Here is a 17,346-nt window from a genome sequence, read left to right on the forward strand (position 1 = left end):
GGAGAAAATTGGTAATAGTGTATTGGTTGAATCTGACCAAGGTGTTCAATACAGGAGAAATGTGACACATTTAAAGAAATTTATTGAGAGAGAAAATAATGATTTATCTTGCTCACAATCTGATGCAAACAAAAATGTAGTTAATACAGAGTCTGAAATTATTTCAAGTCACAAAGATGATTTTGATAAATTTAAATGAATCTAGTAATTTTGATGAAAATAAGTGTTTAATTTCTAGTCAAGATGAAACTTGTAGTATGAAAGATAAACCAGTCAGAGTGAAAAAGTTACCGTCAAAGTTTGACGATTTTGTTTTGAAATAATATGTGTACCATTATGAACAATTACAAGTTATATGATTTATGTTATAAAGGTATTAATAACAAATGTTTTTGTTGTTGTTGACATATTATTGACAATGTTGTTTACTTGAATTTTTATGTTTAAACAAAATTGACATAGGGTAGTTCAATTTTTATTTGTAAAACAAAAATGTCAAGATGTTTTCAAATCTAAAAAAATAAGGAAGAGATGTAGTGTTTGCTATGTATACTTTAGTATATGAGTATAGAAAGAGAGATAACTCTGTTATATGTTGAAACAATGTATGTGAACTGCTTGTCTCCCTTTGTACTGTTATATATACAATGTGCTGAGTTTCCGGTTACGTAATAAATGATGTACCTTCAATGGTGTTTGTTTGTAAGCCAGTATCAGGTTCAATCCGAATGTGCTAGCCACAAACAGTATAGGTGGTATATAGTGACGGGAAAGCCGGTCTGTACGGAAGCCCATAGGGGACCTACAAAAAAATGATATTGTTATTACGAAATAAATATATCGAAATAACGATTTAATTATATTGAAATAACGATATATATATATATCGAGATAACGATATAATATTATTTTTTTGTAGGTCCCCTATATGGGCTTCAGTGGGTCTGTCCAGCTTGGCCAGTTTGACAGAATTTTGAGAAACATTGACGGAATCTTACAAACATGATGTTCCTATGCATCTTATATATTATGTCTGCATCTAACATGACAAGGACGAAGTCTTAGTCAAACTAATGTACACATTTGTATCCGATCCACTTCTATATAATTGAAACTTTTAAGATCTTTTACCACATACTACCATTGGTTACCTGCTAATTAATGTTTATTTTTCCGAATATATTTTTACTTATAAACGGACATAACAGCTCCTGCTGAACCTCTCATCATCATTTATTAACAATGATTGAAACTTCCTAGCATATATTATATTTTGTTGTGACATTGTGGACCACCTATTTGTTTTGTTTTTTATGTTAGTAAATTATGTTTTAGAATTTTCGGAGTATTTCAAAGACATAACTTTTGCTTTATTATGGCGTGGGTTATAGTTTTGCGAGCTTTGTCACCTTATATCAAATGTAAGTAGTTTTGTGAGCTTTGTCACCTTATATCAAATGTTAAGTAGTTTTCTGTAAATATCTGTTTATATACAGCATCGTTTTAAATACATGTAGTTCATATTGAAAAGCAACATCATACGTTCTTATTAATACAATCTGTATTTTAATTATATATATATGTTATCATAGTAACTAAATGTAATCAGGAACGATTGATGTTTGGACAGTTCAATGTGTACTATGTTATGGGGGACAGGAAACACAGTAAGTTTTAATCGTTCCGATGAAGTCGTCTTTGTATAATAAATAAGTGTGAACTGTTGCCTTAATATCAATCATAAACCAAAAGACAAATAAAAGGTGCAATCAAAAAATCATATTGAAAAGGACACAATTCATTCAAAAAAAAAAAAAAAAAAAAAGAAAAAGGGAAAAAAAGATAAACCAAAAAATTGTAGATTAATAATATTCTGCTGATAGCAAGTTTCAAATCATTATCAAAAGAGAAATAACTCGATAGTTAAAAAAATACAATTTTCGACTTGAGCTATATCGTCAAACTATTATAGGCATTTCACAAAATTGATTGTGTATAAATATTTATCACTGATTTTTCGATTAAATAGGTTAACTGCAAATGATTCAAAAACATAGAAATCATTTTTTTTTTTTTTATTAAAAACTACCCTGGGAAAAGTATATCCAACAGTCTATATATATTGTTTTTCTGAAGAGGGGCATATAAACAAAGTCAACCGTATTATCAAAAATAAGCGGCTGCTCGATGAGGGGGATATTGATTCCATTCATATGTCATCTCTCCAAAAATAACTAGCTGCTGCACATTCAGAAAAGAAAATACTTCAATAATTATTACATCAAATATATATATATGATTATGGAGCACAGTAATTTAAAACATTAAGCATATCATGGATATTAGCATTTTTGTAGAGGTCCTGAAATCCGAAATGATGGAGATCCTGAAATATTCTAGGGATGCTCAGTGATTTATAGATACCGTAAATCCGCATTATAGAGTTCTTGACATATTTCAGGAGCTCCTTATATACAAAACTTTTGACTTAATTCGTACCTAATAGATACAAATTGTTGACAAAGACACGAGTCTTGGCTGTATGTAATTAAGATATACTAGTAAGGAATCAAATGTTAATATTTGAATGGAAAAACTTGAACATTTGAACTATGAAATACGTTCAAAGTAATGGATCATTACTGAGGAGTGGAGATAATAATCTCAACTGATATCTGATTTGTTAATTCTTGTTCAACTGGAAACTCTTTATGAGTAGTTCCCCTGAACCTGACTAAGTATCAAACTTTAACATGTACTTTGCAAAGTTTTCAAGTCAATTGACCAAGACTGAGGGGGTGGATCGCTATGGAAATAAGATATGCCAAAGCATACAATCTGTACATCAAATAATGACTTTCCATTAGGTTTTCTTTTTACTGACCTTATCACAAAATTTATCAATAACTCACCATTAATGGTTCACCAAAACTGACAAAATCACAAACTTTATCAATGACTCACCAATAATGGTTCTCCCCAAACTGACAAAATCACAAACTTTATCAATGACTCATCATTAATGGTTCCCCTCACACTGACATAAACACAAACTATATCAATAACTCACCATTAATGGTTCCCCTCAAACTGACATAATCAGAAACTTTATCAATAATAACTCACCAATAATGGTTCCCCTCAAACTGCCATAAACACAAACTATATCAATGACTCACCAATATGGTGTCCCTCAAACTGACATAACCAAATTTTTTTCAACGATTCACCATTAATGGTTCCCTCAAACTGACAAAATCATAAATTATATCATTGACTAACTATTAATGGTTCCCCTCAAACTCAAACTGGCTTTATCAATGAAACACCATTTATGGTTCCCAAAAAACTAACATAATCACAAACTTTATCAATGACTCACCATCTATGGTTCCCCTCAAACACTTTACCAATGACTCACCATTAATGGTTCCCCTCAAACTCAAACTGACATAATCACAAGCTTTATCAATGAAACACCATTTATGGTTCCCACAAACTGACATAATTACAAACTTTATCAATGACTCACCGTTAGTGGTTCCCTCCAACTGACATAATCACAAATGTTATCAATAACTAACCATCAATTGTTCCTCTCAAACTGACATAATCCATACTTAATCAATGACTCGCCATTAGTGGTTCCCTACAAACTGACATAATCACAAATTTTATCAATGACTCTCCATTAATGGTTCCCCTTAAAACTGACATAACCACAAACTTTATCAATGACTCACCATTAATGGTTCCCCTCAAACTGACATAATCACAAACTTTATCAATGACTCATCACTAATGATTCCCCACAAACAGACATAATCACAAACTTTATCAAATGACTCACCATTAATGGTTCCCCTCAAACTGACATAATCACAAACTTTATCAATGAAACACCATTAATGGTTCCCCACAAACTGACATACTCACAAATTTAATAAATGAAACGCTATTTATGGTTTTCAACAAACTGACAGTCACAAGCTTTATCAAATGACTCACCATTAATCGTTCCCCTCAAACTGACATAAACAAGCTTTATCAATGAAACACCATTTTTGGTTTCCCCCAAACTGACATAATCACAAACTTTATCAATGACTCACCATTAATGGTTTCCCCCAAACTGACATAATCACAAACTTTATCAATGAAACACCATTTATGGTTCCCCACAAACTGACATACGCACAAATTTAATAAATGAAACGCTATTTATGGTTTTCAACAAACTGACAGTCACAAGATTTATCAAATGACTCACCATTAATCGTTCCCCTCAAACTGACATAAACAAGCTTTATCAATGAAACACCATTTTTGGTTTCCAACAAACTGTCATAATCACAAGCTTTATCAATGACTCACCATTAACGGTTTCCCTCAAACTGACATTATCACAAATTTTATCCATGAAACACCATTTATGGTTCCCCTTAAACTGACCTACTCACAAGCATCATCAATGACTCACCATTAGTGGTTCATCACAAACTTTATCATTGACTCACCATTAATGGTTCCTAACAATCTTACATAATCACAAACTTTATCATTGACTCACCATTAATGCCCCCTTCCAAATGACATAATCACAAGCTTTATCAATGAAACACCATTTATGGTTCCCAACTAACTGAAATAATCACAAACTTTATCAATGACTCACCATTAATGGTTCCTAACAAACTGACATAATCACAAACTTTATCAATAACTATCCATTAATGGTTCCCCCCAAACTGACAAAATCACAAATTTTATCCATGAAACACCATTTATGGTTCCCCTTAAACTGACCTACTCACAAGCATTATCAATGACTCACCATTAGTGGTTCATCACAAACTTTATCATTGACTCACCATTAATGGTTTCCCCCCCAAAAAAATGACATAATCACAAGCTTTATCAATGAAACACCATTTATGGTTCCCAACTTGCTGACATAATCACAAACTTTTTCAATGACTCACCATTAATGGTTCCCAACAAACTGATATAATCACAAACTTTATCAATAACTATCCATTAATGGTTTCCCTCAAACTGACATAATCACAAACTTTATCAATGAAACACCATTTATGGTTCCACACAAAATGACAGTCACAAGCTTTATCCAATGACTCACCATTAATGGTTCCCCTCAAACTGACAATCACAAACTTTATCAATGACTCACCATTAGTGGTTCATCACTAACTAACATAATCACAAACTTTATCATTGACTCACCATTAATGGTTCCTAACAATCTTACATAATCACAAACTTTATCAATGAGTCACCATTAATGGTTTCCCTCAAACTGACATAATCACAAACTTTTTCAATGACTCACCATTAATGGTTCCCAACAAACTGATATAATCACAAACTTTATTAATAACTATCCATTAATGGTTTCCCTCAAACTGACATAATCACAAACTTTATCAATGAAACACCATTTATGGTTCCCCACAAACTTAATCAAAGAAACACCATTTATGGTTACACACAAAATGACAGTCACAAGCTTTATCCAATGACTCACCATTAATGGTTCCCCTCAAACTGACAATCACAAACTTTATCAATGACTCACCATTAGTGGTTCATCACTAACTAACATAATCACAAACTTTATCATTGACTCACCATTAATGGTTCCTAACAATCTTACATAATCACAAACTTTATCAATGACTCACCATTAATGGTTTCCCTCAAACTGACATAATCACAAACTTTATCAATGAAACACCATTTATGGTTCCCCACAAACTTAATCAATGAAACACCATTTATGGTTACACACAAACTGACAGTCACAAGCTTTATCCAATGACTCACCATTAATGGTTCCCCTCAAACTGACAATCACAAACTTTATCAATGACTCACCATTAGTGGTTCATCACTAACTAACATAATCACAAACTTTATCATTGACTCACCATTAATGGTTCCTAACAATCTTACATAATCACAAACTTTATCAATGACTCACCATTAATGGTTTCCCTCAAACTGACATAATCACAAACTTAATCAATGACTCACAATTTATGGTTACCCACAAACTGACAGTCACAAGCTTTATCAAATGACTCACCATTTATGGTTCCCCTCAAACTGACATAATCACAAACTTTATCATTGACTCACCATTTATGGTTCCTTACAATCTGACATAATCACAAACTTTATCAATGACTCACCATTTATGGTTTCCCTCAAACTGACATAATCATAAACTTTATCAATGACTCACCATTAATGGTTTCCCTCAAACTGACATAATCACAAGCTTTATCAATGAAACACCATTTATGGTTCCCAACAAACTGACATAATCACAAACTTAATCAATGAAACACCATTTATGGTTCCCAACTAACTGAAATAATCACAAACTTTATCAATGACTCACCATTAATGGTTCCCCCCAAACTGACAAAATCACAAACTTAATCAATGAAACACCATTTATGGTTCCCCTCAAACTGACATAATCACAAACTTTATCATTGACTCACCATTTATGGTTCCTAACAATCTGACATAATCACAAACTTAATCTATGAAACACCATTTATGGTTCCCCTCAAATTGACATAATCACAAACTTTATCATTGACTCACCATTTATGGTTCCCAACAATCTGACATAATCACAAACTTTATCAATGACTCACAATTAATGGTCCCCCCCCCCCCATTATGACATAATCACAAGCTTTATCAATGAAACACCATTTATGGTTCCCAACTAACTGAAATAATCACAAACTTTATCAATGACTCACCATTAATGGTTCCCCCCAAACTGACAAAATCACAAATTTTATCCATGACTCACCATAAGGGGTCCCCCCCCAAAAAAAAATGACATAATCTGGTTCCCAACTTACTGACATAATCACAAACTTTTTCAATGACTCACCATTAATGGTTCCCAACAAACTGACATAATCACAAACTTTATCATTGACTCACCATTAGTGGTCCCCCCCAAAAAAAATGACATAATCTGGTTTCCAACTTACTGACATAATCACAAACTTTTTCAATGACTCACCATTAATGGTTCCCAACAAACTGACATAATCACAAGCTTTATCAATGACTCACCATTCGTGGTTCATCACAAACTTTATCATTGACTCACCATTAGTGGTCCCCCCCCAAAAAAAATGACATAATCTGGTTCCCAACTTACTGACATAATCACAAACTTTTTCAATGACTCACCATTAATGGTTACCAAAAACTGACATAATCACAAACTTTATCATTGACTCACCATTAGTGGTCCCCCCCCAAAAAAAATGACATAATCTGGTTTCGAACTTACTGACATAATCACAAACTTTTTCAATGACTCACCATTAATGGTTCCCAACAAACTGACATAATCACAAGCTTTATCAATGACTCACCATTAGTGGTTCCCCCCCCCAAAAAAATGACATAATCTGGATCCCAACTTACTGACATAATCACAAACTTTTTCAATGACTCACCATTAATGGTTCCCAACAAACTGACATAATCACAAACTTTATCATTGACTCACCATTAGTGGTTCCCCCCCCCAAAAAAAATGACATAATCTGGTTCCCAACTTACTGACATAATCACAAACTTTTTCAATGACTCACCATTAATGGTTCCCAACAAACTGACATAATCACAAACTTTATCAATAACTATCCATTAATGGTTCCCCCCAAACTGACATAATCACAAACTTTATCAATGAAACACCATTTATGGTTCCCCACAAACTTAATCAATGAAACACCATTTATGGTTACACACAAACTGACAGTCACAAGCTTTATCAAATGACTCGCCATTTATGGTTCACCTCAAACTGACATAATCACAAACTTTATCAATGACTCACCATTAATGGTTTCCCTCAAACTGACATTATCACAAGTTTTTTCAATGAAACACCATTTATGGTTTCCAACAAACTGACATAATCACAAACTTTATCAATGACTCGCCATTAGTGGTTCCCTACAAATTGACATAATCACAATTGTTATCAATGACTCACCATTAATGGTTCCCCTCAAACTGACATAATTACAAACTAAACAATTATTGATGATGAAGTTGGCAGAAACAACATGTCAAAGTTTTTCTTATATGACTTTATAGATGGTGCTCAAGACAATTAAAGGAGACATCAACACATGACAAATTATGAAAAATCACACATTAGATAGTGGTTTATAGATCATATTTACATTTGATTTCCTTACTCAAACCACATTATTCTAATGAATATCTGTTATTTTTAAATATAAAACAAAACATGTTAGCCCAAGAGCCTTGGATCACAGTAGCTTGAACATATTAGTATAAATCTTAAGGTTGCTTGATGGTCAGCTTTTCAATAAAACCCTAATGCAATAAAAATAAGCTAAAATCATTAAAATAATGTAACAATTTTATTATCCTTCCCCTAAAATATCAAACTGGTATATAGTTATTCTACCAAAGAAATCTGTGCTATTGTTGAATATCACTTTTATTTTCTTCACATGATGAGGTTTATCTAGTTTAAAGCTGTGCAAGTAGTTAAGGTAAAATTATAATTAAATTCAAATGATATAAATCAGAGTGTGTGGAAATCTATCTAGATATTTAATAAATTATAAAATACCTCCACAAAACACCTTTGATACATAGAAAAACCATATGAATTTAATTGTGTGCAATCAACCAGCTAACATATGACAAAGACATTTGTATTATTTTCATTGCAGCAAACTGAGAAAAAAAAGTAGAAGCATTTTGGGCCTGTGTGTATAAATAAAAACGCTATCTTCATGAATTTCGATGATAAAGAAATAGTTTGTGTTGGGCACTGTTTTTGAGGGAGAGGATGAATTTAGTGGGGAAGACTGTAGTCTGCTGGCAATATACATGATAAATGTCATATGATTGAATACCAAAAAATAATAAAAATTTTGTTCTATTATTTCCTTCTACATTTTTCTTTAAAGGTGTTATTGAATCAAAGTGATGGAAATCACTCATGGAAAGATTAGAAGAGTAGTTTGAATAATTTCATATTAAGGTATGGTGGGGAAAAATGAACATTAATAAAGCACTATTGCTGAAAATTGCATTAACACCAGGTCTTTAGAAGGAAACATACTTTTCCAGTATAAGAATAAAATGAGCTCAAATTAAATAATATGGGTCTCTTAATTTGCACAATTTTATTTAAACTGCAGTTTGTATCTTATTCAAAAAATGTTGCCTATTCTGAACATGTTTCAAAAAAACAAAAAATTGCAAATCAAAAATTCTTCTAGTAAATGTTACCAACTATCCTTGTCCGACATAAAATCTAGATCAACAGCTAAGAACTTTAAAGAGTCATGATCAACAATAATCTAAAAATGTTGTTTTGGGGCATTTTGTAAGTTAAAACAGAGGTTATATGACATTGAAGATTAAAAGTTGTAGAGTGCCTTTTGATCAATTTTTAAAGTATTTTTCAACCCAGGGCATTGAAAATGTACTTTTTCAACATAAACAAATTAAAAATCTTATTTTATTGAAATGTGGATTCTTTCTTGATTGCAAAAATATATATTCACTTCTAATAAAAATTCAAATGACTAAAATAGACATAATGATTGATGGGGAATAAACTAATAAACAATGGTTTGTTATAATTAAAAGTTTAAAATTTTAAAACTGTTTCAAGCCAATTCCTGATTAAAAAAAAGTGAACTAATCTAAATTGTTGATTAATTACAGATGATTATTGGAAATTTATCAAGTAAATTGTAGGCCTTACTTGAATACCTTTTATATATTCATATTTATATTCATGTTTCATTTTTTTTTTAATCTTGTTAATCCATTAATCATTTATCTTTCAGATATGATTTACAGAATCACTTTATGTAATATAGATCAAAAGTAATAGGCAATAAATAAATCTATCATCCTTATATATCAAGCATCTAATATATACATTTGTGTATTAAATTATGAGGTCAAATATTTGTATATTAAGATGTGTGCAGGGACTGTATAATTATGTAAGACTGAGGTTAATAAGTAATGTGGTCAATTTGATTGACAGTTTAGGAGGTGGGGCATTGTAATTAAATGTCTACCTTGTCTCTGATTGCTTAGTGATAATGACAGTTGTCAATCATACTAGTATTGTATCAATACCCAATTACCTAATCAAAATGTTTAAAAAAAAATCCTGCACATCAACACACCTTAATGACATACATTTTTGAATGAACTGCTCCAATAATATACCCATTTTTCAGTTTGTATGTGTATTATGTGCACATACATGAGAACCGTAGGGAACTATATTTCAGTGTGAATACATTTAGTAACAGTAGCTAACCTGTCTTGTTGTTAGGGAGGTTGGTGCCTTAGTAAAGATTTAGAACAAGTTCTAATCTTTCCAAAAATCGAGGTGGGTGCTTTTTATCCCCAAGGTGCTTTATTTCGACAAAGATTTATATTTCTTAATCCGCAAAACAAAACTTTTCTATAATTTTCAGTCACTTTATAGATACATTTATTGTTATCTTCGCCTTTGACCTGCTGATCCTAAATCAATTGAGATCTTGCTCTTTCAAATTAGCATTCTAAAATTAAGTAAAGTGATTATTTGACACATGGCTAAACAAAAATCATCTGGAAACCAAATTTGTTTCAATTTCAGTTTTTAAATTGAAGCTGTGACATAGATCTTTGATCAAGTTTCTTTAAACAAAATGGGGTGTTCCTATCCCGGGGGGCATCATCAAACTAACTAAATGCTAAATTTAAGTGCACCATATAGCATCCCAAAACTAAAATTTTGCATAGGTGGATCAGGGGGAGGGGGTGCAGGCAACCCCCTTTTGAGGGAAAAATTATTTAACATTAGGTAGATTGTGCATGGTGGGATGGCAGGGTTGACATATGGATTGTCACTTGAGAATTTATAATATAACAAAAAGGATATTTGTAATGAGTTTACATCATCTGGATAAAATTCTATTATTTTTTCTGATGTGTCTAATCTTTCTGCCCAACATTCTCGCCCAGCAAAACCTCCTTGAAATTTAATTCTGATTTCTGTAATAAGTTCTTCTTCATCAAACTCAACTGCTATCCACTGTGGTGATCCCTGAATATACAAGTTAAATTACATAAATGTATTATACACATTAAATTACATAAATATGTTATTAATGGATACAGCTATAATCATGATAAAAATAAATGATCACTGAAAAATTACATAAAAATAAGGTATTACAATTGTAAACTAATATTTAAATATATCCTTTAGGAAAAAAGGCATTCCAACAAGTACTTTTTCATTTAAATTATTTCTAACTCAACTACCTTAAAGAACTTGTCTGAATGTTTTCCTTCATTTCATAGCGGTTATCCTTTGATTATTTTGTTCTATTATTGTCACTATTTAATGTTGTTTCTTAAAATTAATAATTTATTGGTACAATTTTAGATTTATTCTCCAATGAACCAACAATTCAAAACCTTATCAAACTTGATAGAACAGATGATTTTAGGGATCTTACTGAACTTAAAAGGAATGATGACGTCTTCAACTTCTATAAAAGAGGGACAAAAGATACCAGAGGGACAGTCGAACTCATAAATCGAAAATAAACTGACAACGCCATGGCTAAAAATGAAAAGGACAAACAGACAAACAATAGTACACATGACACAACATAGAAAACTAAAGAATAAACAACACAAACCCCACCAAAAACTAGGGGTTTTAGTGCTACTCGAGATGGTTTTCTATGATTCATAAGTCCTGATTTATCAATTTATCCCTATAGAAATCATATACATGTATGTTCTTTATTTTCTTATTTAACTATAAGTATTCTGCATGCCCTAATCATTTAATTTAAATATGTTTGTGCCAATAAATATTGTCCATTGTCTATTTAAAAATAATTTAGACTTGCAATTTACCTCACCAGTTTAAACTTAACTTGGTTCAAAACAAGGCTGTGTGGTTAAGAAATTTTTAAATTTACATACTGTTTTGGGATAGTCAAGTCTAAATAATACAAAAACTACAAATTTATACGCCATGTTAAACTGAAGTGCAGTATAGGTTTTGCTAATCGTTGAAGGCTGAATAGTGACCTATAACTGCTTACTTTTACCTTTTTTTTCTATATTGTTAAAAAAAATTATGAAATCATATCAGCTTTTCTAAGTATTAGATAAAATACAAAGGTAACAAAGAAACAGGCCGGTAACAACTGTTGCCAGATAGTTTTTCTGCACGAGTAGTCAGGTCAAGAGCAGAAAAACTATTCGGCTGGTTGTAACCAGCCTGTTTCTTTTGTTACTTTTGTTTTTTATCTGACTTGTACGACGTTTCAAGAAAGTAATAATATTTTAGCAAAACTAAACATTTGAGAAACTTAGATAGCCATAAAGCAGTAAATGTAAGTTATAGTATAAACACATTTTTTTTTTCACTTCCCTTCAACCGAGATTTTTTTTCAAGAAAAAAAAAATCAGGAATCTAATAATTTGATAAAAAAAAGAACCATTTCAAGTAAAAGAAAAATGTTATACGCATTTAAGACTTTTTAAAATGCAACTTCGTAAAAAAGTAATATATTAAAGAAAATTTTTAGTGTTTAAGTAAGATAAAGTTTGATTTTTATGAATGAAACGGAAAGCGGAGAGAGGGAGGTCTAATTCATTTTAAAATAAACAGGCTGTGATCTTTATTTTTTATGAAAAAATGTAGGATGTGCCATTCCATCCCCCTATAAAAAAAATCGTGTTGGTTGCCAAATACATGAATTTAATATTCAGTGGTGGGGGTCGCAGGGGTTGGAACAACCCTTTTTTGGAAGATCAATGCATTTAAATGGGGACATAAAAAATATATTCAGGCATATACTTTGATTTTTTTTTAAATTCATGCTCGTCTCTAGATCTGCAAGTGTTGATCGGGATTAAACACGTGTAAATATATGATCCAATCGCAACTTACCGCCCAAAATTGATGACATAAGTTGAATGATTTTCTTCTAGAATTGCTGCCTATTTGGACGTGTATTACATGAACACTTTTTGTTTATAGGATCCATCGTGCATTGGTGAGTTGATAAGGATTTTATCTTTTGATATTAGATTTGATTTTTATTCACTTATTTCCTGTCTTATTTTTATTGAAATATACACGTCAGTATCATCATTTCTTTACTTTCAGCATTGTCCAAAATACTATTCATGTCCATATATTGAAGAAAAATTTTTGACTGAATATTTTGCTTCAAAAGGGGTCGGTATGTTCTTTTTTGAGTATATTAACTATTTTCTTTTCAACGCCATCACCCAAATGTTAAATTAGCACTATTAACGGTATATGGAAAATCAGGAATCATGTAAAACATTAATTTGTCATCTGCTTGACCATAATAATTTTTTTCTCATAAAATTTTCGATCAAAATATCTATTTTAGGAAAAAACCATACACCCCCCCCCTCTTTTGAAGTTAAATGTCTAATCCCTTAGTGTACTGATATGAATATTATTTAACTGGAACTGTTTGAAAAAAATAATATTGATGCTAACGTAAATATTTTGTTCAATAAAAAGACAGGAAATAAGTCGGTGAACCAAAAAGTTCAAATCTAATTGAAAGTTAAAGTGCCCATGAACTCACTGCTGATCATGCACGAGTGATTCTATTCATATAAAGTGTCTGTGTAACAACCAAAAAGAGTCTGTGTATCGTCTAAAAAGAGTCTGTGTAACACCTGTTAATGTACTGTTTTTCTATAGCTCTCCGGGGGCAAAGTCGTACAAATAAATAATAGCCCATTTTGATCAATCAGAAATTAAAAAATATATTTATCAATATGAAAATACAACCAATATGTATAACCCAGACATAAAGAAGAGAGGTACATGAATAAGTACACATTGTTAATGTGCCTAAAATTAAAACGATACCAATGTAAACATGAATCTAACTATATTATAAACTTCTTTCATGTCTACTTTATAAACTTGTACCTGATCTGAATTCCAACATGTATCATCCTCTTCATCTACTAAATACTTTTTACCAAACTGTTTAGTATCCCTGTTTAGAACTGAACTCACTCTGTAAATACACAAAATTGTCTGTCATCTATACAACTACTGTAATAAATAAACAATTGTAAATACATTGTACTACCTTTTTTGTATTTAAGAATTTTTATTAGAAATAACTGATTAAAAATATAAAGCTTGGTTAAGTAATTCTAAAAATTTGTAAGGGTTCCGCAGAACCAGTCATGCCAATGTCTTGCCTTCTTTTACTGTTAGTTGCAAGCTCAACAAAAACGGGGAAAAATTATTGCAAATTTTCCTCTTGATAGTACTATCTTTTGAGTGAATGAAGCTTCTGTTCAAGTTTGGTAAACATTTAGAATGGTTTATTAATCTAATAAATGTTTTAAAAACATGAAGTGCAGACTGTATGTAATGTTAACTGGCAGAAAATATAAAAAAGTAAAATATGGATAAACATGATTTTTTTTAACAAAATTTATCTTTGAATACTATCTTGTGATCATAAACAAGCTTCTGTCCAAGTTTGGTAAAAATCTAAGATAGTTTGAGAAAGCTATTAATATTTCAAAAACTTTAACATGTTTAACCACAGAGTGAATCTTTACGGCCTCCACTGATGAATATAGGATCACTAGGTCTTGCTTTAGTCGAAAAAAAAATGTGAACAGTGAGTATACAAACCCATTGTTTCACATTTAAAAAATGCATTTGAAAAACTCTGAAAAAGTAACAAACACATGGAGTCTATACAAATCAAGGGCATAATCATAAGGGGAATGATAGTTAAGTTTCGTAACCTGGTTGTTTTGTACCGGGTCGATTCATAACTAAGTTGATTTGTAACTGAGATGTTTCGTACGTGTGGTCCTCGTGTAATTATATATGGTTATAAACTGTGACTCTATTAGTTTTGTCTCTGGAAGTGATTATCTTTCAAAAATGTCTATATATTGTTATTTATTGTTATTACTAGTTACAAAATGAACTAGTTAGTTACAAATCGACTAGTTATGAAACGACCAGGTTACAAAATGCCCTCCACCCCATAAGGGTTGTAAGACAATGAGAAAGCAATCCAACAACACAAATAAGTAAGTGCAAGTATAGTTCTATTTGTATTTTTGCATGAATTTTTTCCGCATGACAGCTATTAATGGTATGCAGTTTGATCTATATTGTATTGGTGTATTGTTACCATATAGTTTTCATTATTGTTCGTCCCACTGTGTGTATCACTATCCCTCTGCTCAGCCTCAGGTTTGTATGTATTAGGCAGCAACCATTTGATTTTCTGGGGGGGGGCTATGGTTTTTTTTTCTGTGCAAACTTTTTTTTTCGCCTTTGGCGAAGAACAATCTATTTTTTTAGCGACAAACCGAAAACAATTTTTTTCTTTCAATTTTAGCATTACATATAGTGGCAGCTGAGGGTGAAACAAACATTTTTTTTTTCTCAGGGTCCAAAACAAATTATTTTTTTCACCAAAACCTGGAAACAAACTTTTTTTTCCAAAAAAAACCATAGCCCCCCCCAGAAAATCAAATGGTTGATGCCTTAGAAGGTACTCAAATAAATGCTCCTTTGAAGGAGGGATTTCCTAATACAGATGCAGATACAGATACAGCTAGTAACTTTTATGTCTCTTTTCTTTTGGGATTTTAAAAAAATTTTCTGCTGATTATGTACTTTCATTTTCAAGTGGTACAAGTGTAACCGGAGAGCACGAATTTCATTACAAAATTGCTTGTCTCCACCGGGACTCGAACCCGGTACCTCTGTGTTACAAGGCAGCGCGCTAACCGACTGAGCTAAAGAAGTACTTCCTTAGCTCAACCGCTTACGGCTGACTAAGGCAGCAACCATTTGATTTTCTGGGGGGGGCTATGGTTTTTTTTTCTGTGCAAACTTTTTTTTTCGCCTGCGGCGAAAAACAATCTATTTTTTTTGCGACAAGTCGAAAACAATTTTTTTCTTTCAATTTTAGCATTACATATAGTGGCAGCTGAGGGTGAAACAAACAATTTTTTTTTCTCAGAATCAAAAACAAATTATTTTTTTCTCCAAAAACTGGAAACAAACTTTTTTTTCCAAAAAAAACCATAGCCCCCCCCAGAAAATCAAATGGTTGCTGCCTAAGTATCTACTAAGTTTTTCTAAGGGAAGCAATCCCGTCACACAAGTATAGAATAAAAATAATTTACATCAGGAAAAATACATCTCATTAGAATGACTGAATCAGGAACATATATATTAACTATATATTAGATATATTAGATATACTGTTCCCAGACTGAATGTACAAATGTATCATGATTATATACATGTCATAGGGGTGTGTGGTCATCTGGAGAAATTTCCCGTTTATGAAAAATTCGTACAACAAAGACAGGGGATGATTAAGAGGGAACCTAGGTGGTATTTGTCATAAGGTATTACCGAATTTTCGAGTTTTTGTTAGTTATTTTTCTCATTTTTAATTTTCTTCAATGTGGATTTACATTTTGTAATATGAGCTCCAAACGAGTTATTTTAAAACGTTTAAAAGATAAAGATGCAAAATCTGACAATATACCATAAATTAACGTCCTGAATAGTAACCAACAATACCCGTTTTATTTCTTCAGGACATCTTGCACTAATCAGCTCAAACAAGATTTTCAGGCGCGTAGCTACGTTTACGTCAAAACGCCCGGGCGTACACTTGAAGTTTGATAAAATAAAAATTTTATCTGAGGAAAATAAAAAGAACTGTTAAAAGCACATGAGCCTGGCAATTCTTCTTTCAGTGACTTGTAATTGCAAATAAAAGTGACGAAATTTACCTTTTTTAACCAAATGGAATCAAGTTATATTTGTACATTTTCCGTCAAAGTCTGAATCTACTGCGAATTCTACTCACCTTCCTTTACTTTAAAGAAATTATATTATTCATTATCTGCCGAGATTCAATATGTGCCTTGCATTTGTTTCGAGTCTGTGACATTTGAGTTGAAAAAGCAAGACAGAGATCCTAAATTTCGTTGGCGACGTACATAATAAGGTTTAGTATGCGGTTAAAACATTCAAATACTAGTATCAATAACTTTGTCAAATCTTCGTGAATTTATACGACAGAAACTGTTTTTTTTTTTTTTTTTTTTATCAAAAGAGTATCCAGAGCATAATGATAGATAGATAAAATGAATTTTGTTTTACAATTTACTAGTGGATACAGAGAAGGTTAGTTTGTA

The 17,346-nt window shown here is 31.6% G+C and overlaps 1 protein-coding gene across 1 annotated transcript; it reads right to left on the reverse strand.

Moving 5' to 3' along the window:
• Positions 1-8,446: 8,446 nt before the first annotated feature.
• On the reverse strand, positions 8,447-16,662 carry LOC143071193 (nuclear receptor 2C2-associated protein-like). The gene is made up of 4 exons (XM_076245359.1): positions 16,553-16,662; positions 14,072-14,162; positions 11,005-11,170; positions 8,447-8,578 (listed from the first exon to the last, which is right to left on the reverse strand). Exons 1-4 carry the CDS (start codon positions 16,585-16,587, stop codon positions 8,463-8,465), a joined length of 408 nt encoding a protein of 135 aa, XP_076101474.1. The 5' UTR covers positions 16,588-16,662; the 3' UTR covers positions 8,447-8,462.
• Positions 16,663-17,346: the final 684 nt, after the last annotated feature.

The sequence above is a fragment of the Mytilus galloprovincialis genome, chromosome 4 (assembly GCF_965363235.1).
Source record: "Mytilus galloprovincialis chromosome 4, xbMytGall1.hap1.1, whole genome shotgun sequence".
NCBI classification, from domain to species: domain Eukaryota; kingdom Metazoa; phylum Mollusca; class Bivalvia; order Mytilida; family Mytilidae; genus Mytilus; species Mytilus galloprovincialis.